The following is a 15,078-nucleotide window of genomic DNA, read 5'->3' as shown; positions in this document are numbered from 1 at the left end:
GGTACCCTAACCCCTGGTGGACTCAATGAATGTTTGGACACTAATACTTTGGTGTAATCCCCAGCTTTGGTAATATTGACTCTGCTTTCCCCATTCCTCTTTCTTACCAGTTTGCTTTCCCTCTCCCCCCCCCCCCCCCATCAAAGTTCTTTCTTTTCCTAATCCCTCTCCTTTCCCCTATCTCCATTCCCCATTCCCCATCTCTTTCCCCCATTTTGTCCACACACCCCCTTCCCCTTCCTCTTCTCCCTCTCTTTTCCCTTTTCCCCTTCCCCCCCTCCTTCCCCCCCCCTACCCTTTCCCCTTTCCTTCCCCCCTTTTCCCTCTCCTTTTTCTCTTTTTTCCCTTTCTTCCCTTTCACCTCCTCCCTCTTTCCCGTCCAAATATTTATTTTCCCACCAATTTTTTGTATTTTCCTCCCTTCTCCACTCCTTTTTCAGTCCTATAATATATAGAGTTTTTATAGAGTTTTAGCCTTGAAGTCTACATTTTGATTGAGTCAATAACATTGAAATCATATGGGTAAAAAAATATCCCCCCTTTTTCATCATTGTTGGGGTATAAGAATCTATATTATTGCTATTTGAATAAGCATTTTTTATTTGCTTCCTCATGTGATTATTGATGTGGTCATTTCTCCTCTATATGCATAATTATATATGTATATATTTAACTGTATATTTAATGGAGTTGAATTGTGAATGTATTTTTATTTTTATGGAATGATGAGTGACCTGGGTTATGTGTATTAATATATACATATGGACATATATTTATTTAAAATATAATTTTTAATGTGATTTTTTGATTGTAAATATTATAACTGAGGGTCCTTCATTGTTTGTGTATTGTGTATGTATGTGGGACATGATTTTGTGTGTCCATTTGCATGCACGAGCACACACATATGTTAATTATTTTTATTGTTGTGTGTTGTAATCATTATTATTATAATTTGTCATTATTTATCATTCATCATCTTACATTTCTATTTTTGTTTGTGATTTAGTTTCGTTTATATGATATATGATTTCTATTATCAAATACCTGCGGTTTATATGCCTATTAATATATTGTATTTTGTGCAGCATTGGTTTTTTTTATGTACAAGGATGGTTACGGGCGTTTCCATTGGCTAATCACCGGTGTCTTAGCTTTTCTGTATAGGCACTGACGATTGGCCACTGGTCGCTCCTTTGACCACTCCCTCTATGTAGGTGTGCCTATAAAAACCGAGCCCTCCACCATGTTGGTATTCCCTTTGAAAAAGTCACTGTTGGGACGAAACGCGTCAGGGTACGTCACCACGACACTACGTCATCACGCAGTGCGCACTTTACGGCCGGAGAGCGCATGGAGCTGATCTGAGGCTGACAACTTTAAATCGCATTACAAGCAAAGAGACAGTGTTTTCAATCATCCAAATTGCTGGAGGTAAACCGGATGGGATATTGATCCACTGATGTGTTCCAGGATGGTGTTGCCCTGTTGGTGGTGATTATATCACAAACTGCTTTTAATTCTTGTACTTTTGTGAGTGTCCTTAATCCCCTTGTCCACTTTTTTAACATTAAATTTACTTTTTTACACTATGGGACGTGCGCTCTCTGTTCTTCTCTTTATATATATATATATATATATATTGCATGTCATTTCCCAGAATCCCTTGCTGCAGTGGAAGCACTGTATGCTGGGGATAATGGTGAAAGGCAGGGTTGCAGACCTGCCAAATACATGTGAATGTGCTCACAAGTGATCTTTTTATTTGCTATATATGGATCTTTTTATTTGCTATATATATACAGAAATGGGGGGCAGCTGGCACTCCAAATACATGAAGAAATGAGAGGTGCATATCCTATAATGATAAACATACAAAAGCAGTCAACCCTCGCAAGAGCAGACAGAAAACAGCACTCAAAGGTAAGTGAAAAAGCTTTTTCACTTACCTTTGAGTGCTGTCTTCTGTATGCTCTTGCGAGGGTTGACTGCTTTGTATATATATATATATATATATATATATATATATATATATATATATATATATATAAATATATATTTATATATATATATATATATATATATATATATATATATATATATATATATACCTACATACATACATACATACATACATACATATATATATATACAGTATATATATATATATATATATATATATATATATATATATATATATATATACATATACACACACATTTTATCTTGTTATGGGGTAGATCCTCAGAGATTCATTAAATCTAGGCAACTAAAGTGACATTATGTCAATATGTAACGTGTTAGCCTCCCTGAGTTTAATGGGTATCCATAAAGCTAAATTAAAGCAAACCCAACTTTTATCTCATTAGTATAGGATTAACGGCATGTGAATTTAGCACTGCCTTATTTTAGCTTAAAATGGCATGGCATTATACCTGTGTTACACTTAGGTGGTATTTCTTCCATGCGGACCCTAAATACTGTAGGTGTTTAATTAAAGTGAATAAAAAGGAGACCAGAGAGGAAAATAACCCTGTAAATAACAATATAATAGTTAAACCATACCTACCTGTGGTCTTACACTTATCAAGATCTTGTAAAACACCTATTTCAGGGTATGGATGAGAGTGATGCCATCTTTAGCTCTGATCTAACTAATGTAATGCGTTAACTATGTAACATGGTAAGTCTATTCTACCTGTCTTTCCTCCTGCTATGTAAGTCCATAATACGTTCAGGGCATTAGCAGGTTAATCAGTGGGCTTTTGTCCCCCCTGCAGACTCCTCTGTGATAGACAGAGGTGAGGTGGTGACTCATGGCCTGGGTAAGCATATCAGTATAGGTCTAGACCATGAGCCTGCCCCCTCTGAACCCTAATCTCGAGAGTATCTAAATGTAGTATTCAGTTTTGCTCTGGAGAGAAAAGAGAGAAAGGCTGTCAGTCTCTCCCATTGCGAGGATGAGCTGGCCCACCCCAGGCGCAGTCCTTGGAACATCAGGCACCCTCTAGATGTCTGGGACTTCAAAGACTATACAGCACTCTAGGAAGAGTTGCAGTGGCTGTATACTATGCTGCTAATAAAGAATCCTGGTTCTACTATATTCCCCAGTCTGTGTGTCAGTCCCTGGACAGGGGAGGAGAAGGATGCCGTGGTGGGGGCTGATATTCGGAGCACCCTGGAACCCACTACAGCTGGAGGTGCTGAGTACCCGAGAAGAACTACAGTAATAGAACCCAAAAGCCTGTCCTGGTCTCAACAACAACGCAGACAGTTCAAGATCTCCTGCTCTATACAGGTAGTGCACCACATAAATAGAGTAGACTGTAGAATCTCCCAGAAAAGGGGGGAAACAAGGCTACAACTATAACAGAGCTCTGTGGATATGAGTTGTTAGAGGGAACTATACTTTTGTATACTGTATCATTAGCACTAATAGCTGTTATACTAACGCAAGGGATCCTACCGGCTGAAAATTGCACTTAACACATTGTTACTGAGCTTTGAAGATCCCTTTTAGTACCTAATGAGACGTTAAATTAAGTTAACGTCTTTTTAAGTCATTAACAGACCACTGAGGATCTATTCCAAAGTCTTCTTAGTTTTATAATGGTAGCAGCAGGTGTCCTCTATGAAAATGTATTCAATACAAAAGTATATACCAAGAACCCTATCCATAATAAATTAAGTTTTCAAATGCAAAAATAATCATTTTGTTCAATTTTTTTAATTGAATTTGTCATTTTAAAGCCTCATGTAAAGCCTATATATTTAACCTGCAATTTCTAATACAATATAGTAAGATGTTTGATGCATATAACATTGTAAATTATTCATGCTAACTTGAATACATATATTATTCACAATATTAAAATGGCAACAGGATCCACTTACAAATTAAAACATTTATCTTTTCCATAAAATGATTTTACAAAGCCATGGAAAACACTGCACAAATAAATATGATAAAGTGTGAGATATTTTTTTTTTTTTTAAGTTGCTCAGTTTCAAAATCAGTGCTCAGTTGTACAAAAGATCGTAATAGTCACTCAATATGTGTTCAGATGCAAAGACATGAAAACTTTAAGCCCTAGTAATACCCAAAGCCATTCTGAGAACAGCACATGAGGCATTTCAGGGGCCTCGTGCCATCTCCAGAATGGCATGCACATTCAGATCCATGTGGTACCAGTTGAGTTTATATTTTTCCTCCACCAGCTGAAAGTAATCTGAGTTATTGAAATTGGAAAACAATAAAACTGGCGTGTCCTAACACTTCAGCACTGAGTTTAGCCCCACATGGGCCAGATCAGAGGGCCTTGATTTTCCAACCTCTCTCTGATAGCTGTCCAGTTCATATGCCCTTTGGGAATAATTTGAGTACCCATTATCCCCCACTTCAGAGATTAGGAAGCAAGGACAACTACAGGAAAAGGGAAGCGGGCGGGATCTAAAGGTCAGTGAAGGGATGAGGGGAATCTTTCACCAAAAGAGTGTATGTACTATGTGTTTTATACATATGTAGATCTAACATCTGTTATTATAATACCTGGAGTTGCAGACAATGCAATGCCGACACAATAAAAACACAAATGTTCTGTTATCTCCATAAACTATATTTATTGGTAGGGACTGTAAGTATTTGCAGGACTTGCAGCTACACAAATTGTATCCAAACTGAAAATGTACGTAACTTTTGAAGGATGTTTTAAAATAAATAAATGCACTCAAAGTTCTGCTGCAAATCATTGTGCGGATAATGTAATACATTGCTGAAAATTGTGGGAATGGGTTTAAAACAAGCCCTGCCACATCTTTATATTCATATTGGTAGCTCAGTAAGAGTTATGTTTTAACTGAGCATAAAAACTTTCTCCTCCCTCCACCAGTGCATTATTAAGTGTAACAGGGTATGTTATTATTGCCTGTCTTTCCCCTCCCTGTTATGTAAGTACCTGCCAGCTGCAGGCAGTAACAGGTTAATTATGTGGGCTAGTGATCCCCCTTGTATCTTCTCTGATGGACAGGTGTGTGGTGATGACTCATGGTCTGTGTAAGCCTATGAGGGATAGGTATAGACCATGAGCCTGCCCCTTCTGCTTCCTGATGAGAAGCAGAGACAAAAACGAAGTAGTCCTGCTCTGGAAGAGGAAGAGAGCAGCTATGAGTCTCTCCCATCGCGGGATGAGCATGCCCATCTCCAGTCCCTGGGGCTGGGAGAACATCTGATTATACCAACAGAGGCAGGGCCACTTTATACATTAGGCCGACTAGGCACAGTGCCTAGGGCCTACAAACTTTTTAAGGCCTACAATATTTCACTTTAAAAAATACCTAAACAAAAAAAAAATCACAAAATAAGAGAAAACAGCGAATTTTAATTTAAAATGTCTTGGAAGTATCGATACCTTTAAATATCGAAACAAAAATATTGATGCCAAATATCACTAGTAACAAAAGAAACAAGCGATGAAATTAGCATAAAAATTAGTCAAAATATCGTACACACAGGCCTCTAGAAATAAAAGTGCCTAGGGCCTACGAAGGTCTTAAAACGGCCCTGAACAGAGGCCCTGTAATATCTGGGGCAAGCATCATCCAAAGGCCTGGAGCCTCTGAGACCCTGCACTGCTGTATGAAGAAGATCTGCAGTGATTGCCAATAAAGACCCTTGTTCATCATACTCCTGTCTAAGTGTCAGTCCCTAGGCTGGAGGGAAGAAGCATGCAATAGTGGGGGCTGATCTCTGAACCCCCTGGAGCCCACTACTGCTGGAGGGGCTAAGCACCCTGAGAAGAAGCTCAGAGAATGAACCTAAGCCTGTCCTGATCTCCACTGCACTGCAGATCAAACTCAGCTCCCCTGACCCTGTACTTGCACCACACACAAGGAAGCAGAAGCTGTGTATCTCAAACGGTGGGACGGGGGGGGAGGGGGGAGGATAGTGCAACAATTGGAGGCACTGCTGAGATCAGGACAGGCTTTACGGACTGCAGAAATGCAGCAAGTAAAAGGGGACTTTAAAACCAGCAACACAGCAGCGGATTCAGTAGGGACATTGGTGCAAGGGGCCAGGGCCCCTGATGGCATGGTACCAGGGACCCTTGGGCACCCATTCCTATTCAAAAGGCGGGTGAAATCCAGGGCCAGGAGTAAACCTCACAACGCACTCTGGGGAGCCCCTGGGCACCCAGCACATAGACTGTGCGGAGAAGTGGGGAGTTCTCCCTGAGGCAATGCTGGGGAGAGAGAGGAGTCCCTGAACCCTTCCCTTTTCAACAGTGTTGGGGTGTACCCTGATGGCATGGTTCCAGGGAGCGTGTTACCCTTCACTGGTAAATTCAAGTTCAATATAAGGGTGACCCCACGAGGGCATGTTACACGGGAAGGGAGCACCTTATCAAGCACCCTCCTTTAAAAAGCTGGGATTTGGGGCCAGGGATCTTGCATGGCACTTAAGTACCCTGGGCACCGTTCTACAAATGGCACAAATGCACTGTGCCATGAGGGAGTCGTACCAGATTGAGATGCTCGCCGGTAGTGTGACCCCCACTTTTTTCTCTTCAAGTCATGTTCTATATTGGGGCTCCTAGTAGGAAAATTATCCTGGGAGAGTGAACCCCATCTGTAAATCTGCTGTAAGGGACAATCTGTTGCAGTGTATGGGGGGATTGGGCACCTGGCAGACTCTGGACCTTTCAAGAGGGTCCTAAAGGAGTTCTAAAATGGTGGACACCGCATGGCGGCTGTTCTGTGCTACAAAATGGCGATCCCACTAAGAAGCAGCAGACAGCATGAGCTTCAGTTCCAGATTTGCAAAAGTGTGCAAACAAAGTTGCATGCTTTCGGTGCGAAGCTTGGGCACCGCCCCTCAAAGTGACTGGCTCAGTCGGAGTCAGGTCACACTTCTGTTTACACCCTCTAATTCCACCCAGGTGTGGGTCAAACAGTGATTCAATCAGCCACTTAGAGCCTGCCTCATTTCTGGGAGGAGTCAGAAGTTACTGCGCCCAGCTCAGTTACCAGGAGATGAGTAAGAGAGTGGAGCCACTGCACAACCCTACTGCTGAAGATGTCATGGGCTCGTGTGCCCTTATCAATGCGCCCGGATGCCCAAGTGGTTCAGTGTCTCCTACAGTTGTTACTACTGACGCGGAGTTGCTGTGAGAAAAGTCCACCTTTTACCTGCCGTCCGGAGCGAAGTTCAAGCTCAATTATGTCCATCCCTGAGGCTGCGGAGGTTCCAGTCCATTCGAGGGGTTCCGTGACCCCAGATGTCACCATCATTGCTTCCTGCCTGCCTGCGGAGGAATCCGGGGATCTTGCCTACTTGCAGTCTGGTGATGTTCCTGCTCCTTCTGTTTTCCAGGTTCCGGGTGCGGCCTTGTCCGGTTCACAGCTTGGTGATGCACTTCCGGTTTCACCGGAAGTGACGGCATCACTGGCGCTGGGCTTGAGCTTTCCCGGTGGTTTCGCGAGACCGGCGCTATGCTGTGACATCACAAAGATGGTGCCCGAGGAACCAACTGCCTCTACTGAGCTGCTGCCGGCTCAAATGGTGGCAAACATAGGAATCTTGTTGCCTAATGCTCCTCGCTTTGTGGCTCATGGCCAAAGCTGGGGTTATCATGTTTCAAATGCCACCCTGCCGTTACTTCCACGAGGTCGTGGTAAGCCAGTTTTATATGGACAAGCCATGGACTTGGTTAGGTCCCCTCCACCGGCCCTGCCCAGTCCTGCCCTGCCCATGTTACATCTGTGCATGACAGTGCCTATGTCTGGGTCACTGTCACTGATCCCAAATACTATAAGTAGATTATCCCATACTTTTTCAGTTGGAAGAGCTAGATTTTTGTCACTGTCACCAGTGGGTGATATGGGTTCTGGTTATATGTACTGTCCTAATTTATGACCTGTAATATTATCTTGCAGGTTCGTGACTGACGGATGGTGCAGAAAATTTGGTTCCAGTGGGGGCCATGGAAATTCACCCAGGGGAGAGTTTAACAGGGTATGTTATTCTTGCCTGTCTTTCCCCTCCCTGTTCTGTAAGTACCTGCTAGCTGCAGGCAGTAACAGGTTCATTATGTGGGATAGTGACCCCCCCTTGTACTCTTTTCTGATGGACAGTAGTGTGGTGGTGACTCATGGCCTGTGTAAGCCTATGAGGGATAGGTATAGACCATGAGCCCGCCCCTTTTGCTTCCTGATGAGAAGCAGAGACAAAAACGAAGTAGTCCTGCTCTGGATGAGGAAGAGAGCAGTAGGGCTATGAGTCTCTCCCATCGCGGGATGAGTGCCCACCTCTAGCCCCTGGGGTTGAGGGAACATCCTTGTTCATCATACTCCTGTCTAAGTGTCAGTCCTTGGGCAGGAGGGAAGAAGCATGCAATAGTGGGGGATGATCTCTGAACACCCTGGAGCCCACTACTGCTGGAGGCGCTAAGCACCCTGAGAAAAAGCTCAGAGAATGAACCTAAGCCTGTCCTGATCTCCACTACACCGCAGATAAAACTCAGCTCTCCTGACCCTAACAGGTACTCGCACCACACACAAGGTAGCACCACTGGGGGAGCGAGGGTTGGGGGGAGGAGGGGTGGGGGAACAGTGCTACATAAGGAAATACTCATATCTTTGTTTTGTTTTGCTATGTATTTCATACACATGAAGATATCTTGCTCCAAAGTTATTTGGTGGGAGGGGTCACAGTGACAAGGACTCATTGACACCATTTTATATCTACAATATATGGGTTCTGAGCACACTGTTCCTGTCAATCAGGGTTACTGCTGTTGTGAGTGTAAAATTGTCTATTGGACATTTCCTAAAAGTAACTTCTACAAACCATGTTGTGCTTTCATTTGTACTTATATTTTATGTAAATACAGTACATCCCCTTCATCAGATCCCATCACCACATTTAAATGTTTTCAATAAGGTGTTAACCTTGTGTGATAGTACCTTCTATCATTTAGGGGTACCTCTGTATTTGTAAGTGTAACATATTTTGTTAAGGGGCCATATAAAGTACCCAACCACCCTGTCATAGAATCCATGCACATATACTTAATATGACTATACAAAGTGACCCACCCCAGGATTCTGGAGATTGTCCTCTTTCAGACAATATAAACTGTGTTTGAGTGCATAATTTTCAGTTTTAAATGAATGGTGCATGAGAATCTGCCTAATGCTGTGTATCGTGCATCAAGTTACCTGTTCTCTTGTAAAATCTAGAACTAAACAAAAAGAAAATGTATTAAAATGTACATTTTTAAATAAAGAGAGAGGCGGAATTTGATAGAGTAACGTGTCTCATTCAGACAAAAGTTAGAGTGATATATTACATGTGATATGAACAGGGTTATACATTATATACAAGACATTGCATGCACAGTTAAAGATAATATATTTTAGTAGTTAAATCTGTGTTTTTTTTAATTTATGCTTGTACTTATTTGTTTATTGTACAGTCTGTAGTGTAAATTGATCCATGGCATGGATATGAAGCAACACAATGATTAATTAATGATACATCTAATTGTGTAGCTTTGTGTAATAGTATTACAATGTTCAAAAAAACATTTGTCAGCTGAGGGGCATTTTAATTGCTTCTTTTGCACTCTGATAACCATAATAAATGTTCCTCTTGCCAAGCACAAATTCTGGAGGCTAACCCTCGATCCCTTTATTTCAACTACCTGGCTTGTGTTTTTACAATACATTGAAAATCTCTGCTGATTATAAATACATGCTTCTTTAAACGTCATGTTGTAAACGGTTTAAGGCATTCATTTTTGTGAACCTTGCTTCTTTTTTTTTATTACTAGTGAGGTATATATGTATTGATCCTTTTCATACACTAAACAAGTGTTGATTTTCACAGTCATTCTGCCAGTAGAGACTCGATGTGGAAATGAAACGCAGCATTTTACAAGCATCCCTTCTCACATTGTTACTGTCTCAGACCTAACTGATCTAATCAATGACACAAAGCATTCAGATTTTCGGAACGCCTCCCAAGCCATCTCTTACCATGCTATTGGAAGACACTGCGGTGGGGCAGGTCTCTTGCACAAGCACCGATTGGCTGGCAGGAGATCAGTGTCAATGTTTAAGCAGCAGCGTGAGGTGAATAGAGTCAGTCTGTAAAGAGGCATTCGGAGCTGAGAAATCGCTGGATCTGAGGGATTAAATACACTACTCAACTGTTGAATTGTACAAACCCCCTACTTAATTTCGAATGGATATGTTTTTACTGTATTTTTGTAGTCCGAGGACAGTCTGGAGCATTTTTTTCCATTCACTGCTGTGATGAGCCAGCAAAGGAAAATGCACAGGATGTTACAGATTCTACAATTAACTATGCTGCCCTTCATACTTTAAATAAAAGACATGAAACGATCACTTTGGAGCTACCCATGGTGCTTTTCATTTGGGGAATCTATTGTTTTTGGTTTGCAAGATTGCTGTTAGTTGCACACGCTAAAGAAAGGAGCAGCAGCAGTGTGCGGCTCGTACAGCAGCTGTGTGCTCTAAACCAAGGTTTCTCTGCTTGCTAAAAGGTAAGATTAGATCATAATACAGGATTTTTCTATAACCGCACCATATTTTTTTGTCAGATTGTAAAGTATTAGAATCCATTAAGAAAAAGCCACAGTGAATGCTTGTTAGGGGAAGAATATCAAGTGTATTATGACAATTTATACTGAATGTGATTTTTAGTTTTACTGAATCTGACTCATGCAGCTATTACAGCCTCTGCATTCTGAGTGTGACATTCATGTATCAATGGCCAGGAATGCACACACAAAATGCTAAATATTCTAATACCTGTGATATGCTTGGTAATTACTTTGGGAAAATGAAACTGGGTTACTATTTATCCCCCTACAATAATTTGCAATGGCTACAACTTGATCCACAAAACAATTGGATTTGGGGGAGGGGGGGTGGGTCGGGAGGTTTGCTTGCAAATTTCTCTCGGTTGGGTAATTTCTCTCTTGCCTTTCATCTCTTTTAATACACATATTTGCGATGTGTAATATACATTGTGAGCGTCCCTGCGAATGCAGCAAGTACCTCTTTCTGGAAAGTCTGTGTTTTCTCGTTTCCCATTTGTGCACCCAGCCATGCTTTGCCTGTTGATTTGATCTACAATGTGGAATGAAAACGGAAAATTAACTGAATACGACTGCTTGTAAGCCAGTAGCTGCATCATTTCCTAGAAATATACCCTATTGAGAAATGACTGAGATCAGAATGCGAATGTGATACTTGTGAACTCATTGTAAGTGTTGTGTGGGTATCAAAGTATGTTGATGATTTGTAGGCTAAATATACGCATTTTCATTCTGGATGCAATGTTTTGTTTATTATATACATAAAACTGTAGTTAATTTCTACATGCAGTCGATTGCAATGATACAAGGCTAGGGAAATGTTTTAACATGAATTACATTTATTCAAAGCAAGTAATATATTTGCCTGTAACAGAGGTTTGGATATTGAGTAATTTGATTATGAAAATGGTAAGCAAATAAGTATTTTACCATGTTTGTTTTATTCTTTCTTAAACATCATAAGTGTCTGTACAAAAGCATTTTTATTCAAATTTCCATAAATATATATATATATATTTTTTTTTAAAGGAGTTGTAGCATAGGCAGGATAGTGAAAAATTGTCTTTGCAGCAGAAAACAATCACTGATTTAACCCTGCCAGCCTTTTCTGCCATGGTCCATTTGCTGCCTATCTAACTGCAGGTGTTTTTAAATCAACAGGTTCAAGGGACTGCGAAAAGAAGGCGAGTGAAGCAAACAGAGGAAAACCTTCACACACGCATCTGGGGATGTACCTTTCCATTTTATTATTATTTTTTCTTTGGGCTCCTGCCCTGACTTTAAAAAACTTAAATTATTCAGTACCAGAGGAGGGGGCAGCTGGAACTGTTATTGGCAACATCAGTAAAGATGCAAAACTGGGCATCCCAGAGAGGGGTAGGACGTCGAACTTCAGAGTTTTGGAGAATTCTGCACCTCATTTACTGGATGTGGATCAGGACAGTGGGGTGTTGTTCACCAAGCAACGAATTGACCGTGAAAATCTGTGTCGAAGAAGTCCTAAATGTCAGCTATCCCTGGAAGTATTTGCAAATGATAAAGAAATATGTATGATTAAAGTGGATATCCTGGACATTAATGACAACTCGCCCAGTTTTCCCTCTGAGCAGATTGATATTGACATTTCAGAAAATGCATCTCCCGGAACAAGATTTCCACTCACCAGTGCCCATGATCCAGATTCTGGGGAAAATGGCTTAAAGACTTATGTGATAACCCGGGATGATTACAGCTTGTTCTCCTTAGATGTAAAATCCAGAGGTGATGGCACAAAGTTTCCTGAGCTAGTTATTCAAAAACCATTGGATAGAGAGGAGCAAAGTCATCACAAGCTAATTTTGACTGCTTTGGATGGAGGAGATCCTCCCAGATCAGCCACTGTGCAAATAAATGTTAAAGTTATTGATTCCAATGATAACAGCCCTGTTTTTGAGGCACCTTCTTATATGGTGGAAATTCCAGAAAACTCACCATTAGCCAGAGTTGTAATTGATTTGAATGCTACAGATGCAGATGAAGGCGCCAATGGTGAAGTCCTGTACTCTTTTAGTGGCTATGCACCTGATCGAATTCGGGAGCTCTTTTCAATTGATCCTAAAACAGGCTTGATTCAGGTAAAGGGTAACTTGGACTATGAGGAGAATGGACTCATTGAAATTGACATTCAAGCACGTGATCAAGGCCCAAATCCAATCCCTGCACACTGCAAAGTTACTGTAAAAGTGATTGACAAGAATGATAATGCCCCATCTATTGGCTTTGTATCAGTCCGGCAGGGAGCAATTAGTGAGGCTGCACCTTCTGGCACAGTTATTGCCTTAGTCCGGGTCACTGACAAGGACTCTGGGAAAAATGGACAGCTTCAATGCAGGGTTTTGGGCAATGTGCCTTTCAAACTGGAAGAGAACTATGACAATTTCTACACTGTTGTAACAGACAGACCTCTTGATCGTGAGATACAGGATGAATACAATGTAACTATCATTGCAAGGGATAATGGGAACCCCCCTTTAAATTCCACCAAGTCTTTTACTGTTAAGATCTTAGACGAAAATGACAATCCACCACGTTTTACCAAAGCTATGTATGTGTTGCAGGTATCTGAGAATAACATTCCTGGGGAATATTTAGGTTCTGTTCTCGCACAAGATCCAGATTTGGGACACAATGGCACTGTGTCTTACTCAATCTTGTCGTCCCATGTTGGTGATGTGTCAATTTACACCTTTGTCTCTGTCAATCCTACCAATGGTGCAATTTATGCCCTTAGATCTTTTAATTATGAACAGACAAAATATTTTGAGTTTAATGTGCTTGCAAAAGATTCAGGCTCCCCTCACTTAGAAAGTAATGCTACTGTGAGAGTATCTGTATTGGATGTTAATGACAATGCACCAGTCATTTGTTTACCTACCTTGCAGAATGATACAGCAGAGATTCATGTACCCAGGAACGTAGGTGTGGGGTATGTTGTGAGCACCGTCAGAGCAATGGACAATGATTTTGGAGAAAGTGGCCGATTGACCTATGAAATTGTATATGGGAATGAAGAGCACCTTTTTGAAATGGATCCAGTGACAGGAGAGATCAAAACACTTAATCCCTATTGGGAAGAGGTTGCACCTGTAGTAGAACTTGTTATCAAAGTGACAGATAATGGTAAACCATCCCTTTCAGCTGTGGCAAAACTCATCATTAAATCTTACACAGGATCTCTACCAGAAGGAGAACCCAGAGTAAATGGAAAACAGCACCAATGGGATATGTCTTTGCCTCTTATAGTTACATTAAGCACAATTTCCATAATATTGTTGGCTGCTATGATCACTATAGCTGTCAAGTGTAAAAGGGAAAACAAAGAAATCAGAACTTACAACTGTAGAATCGCAGAGTACAGTCATCCTCAACTAGGAAAAAATAAAAAGAAGAAAATAAACAAGAATGACATTATGTTGGTGCAGAGTGAGGTAGAAGAGAGAAATGCAATGAATGTTATGAATGTTGTGAGCAGTCCATCACTTGCAACATCGCCAATGTATTTTGATTACCAAACTAGGTTGCCCCTCAGTTCGCCTCGTTCAGAAGTAATGTATCTTAAGCCTACGTCCAATAATCTGACTGTTCCTCAAGGCCATGTAGGCTGCCACAACAGTTTTACAGGACCAGTGAACAATGCTACTGAGACTTCTTCTAATCGGATGTCCATAATTCAGGTATGATCAAATTAAAGTTGCATTTTCTTCCTGTTTCAATGTGTGTGTGTGTGTGTGTGTGTGTGTGTGTGTGTGTGTGTGTGTGTGTGTGTGTGTGTGTGTGTGTGTGTGTGTGTGTGTGTGTGTGTGTGTGTGTGTGTGTGTGTGAGATGTACCATGTTCACATTTTATTGTTTAAATCATCTTGACAGGTTTATACATTATGATTAACCAATTCCACATTGTAGTTCTTTTATCTAGTTTGGCATTTGAAAAAGCTGTAGTAAACTTCCTGGATTTTGTTTTTTGAGCCAACATACAGCACAAAATTAGACAATCTTATGAATAAGCAGACAATTTTGTTATTTAAACATATTTGTTTTTTTTAAGCCTCTTTTAAATTCACAATGTATTTTTGAATGATAAAAAAATGTACCGTCTGTGATCTTTTAATGTAAGTCTGAACAGTAGACTGGATTCGGCAGATATTTTATGGAAATAATAGGCATATGTAAAAAGTATTAAAAAAAATAATAATAATTTTACTCTCAATTACATTGTCCAATGTTATTTTTGGATATTGCAAATATTAAGCTAATTTAGCTTTATCTCTCTGAAATACAATATTATAATTTTGTAATATTTGCTCTAAAGCGTAACTAGTGTAAGGATTCCTAGCACAAAAGGGAAGAACATTGTAGATTTTCCTCTGTCTCTTAGACAAAATGTTGCACACCATACATTTAAAAATGCAACTTAAAATC

At 40.6% G+C, this 15,078-nt stretch overlaps 1 protein-coding gene across 1 annotated transcript in view; it reads left to right on the top strand.

Annotated features, from left to right (window-relative positions):
• The first annotated feature begins 10,130 nt into the window (after positions 1 to 10,130).
• The window catches only part of LOC142489728 (protocadherin-17-like), a 159,299-nt gene continuing 154,351 nt past the window's right edge, over positions 10,131 to 15,078 (top strand). The window contains exons 1-2 of the mRNA XM_075591048.1: positions 10,131 to 10,565; positions 11,784 to 14,335. Coding sequence (XP_075447163.1) covers positions 11,852 to 14,335 — 2,484 coding nt within the window. The 5' untranslated portion in view covers positions 10,131 to 10,565; positions 11,784 to 11,851. The remainder of the gene's footprint in view (positions 10,566 to 11,783; positions 14,336 to 15,078) is intronic.

This window comes from Ascaphus truei, chromosome 3 (genome assembly GCF_040206685.1).
Source record: "Ascaphus truei isolate aAscTru1 chromosome 3, aAscTru1.hap1, whole genome shotgun sequence".
In the NCBI taxonomy this organism is placed as follows: domain Eukaryota; kingdom Metazoa; phylum Chordata; class Amphibia; order Anura; family Ascaphidae; genus Ascaphus; species Ascaphus truei.
The sequence above is the reverse complement of the archived record's forward strand: the minus strand, read 5'-3'. Positions and strand labels throughout refer to the sequence as shown.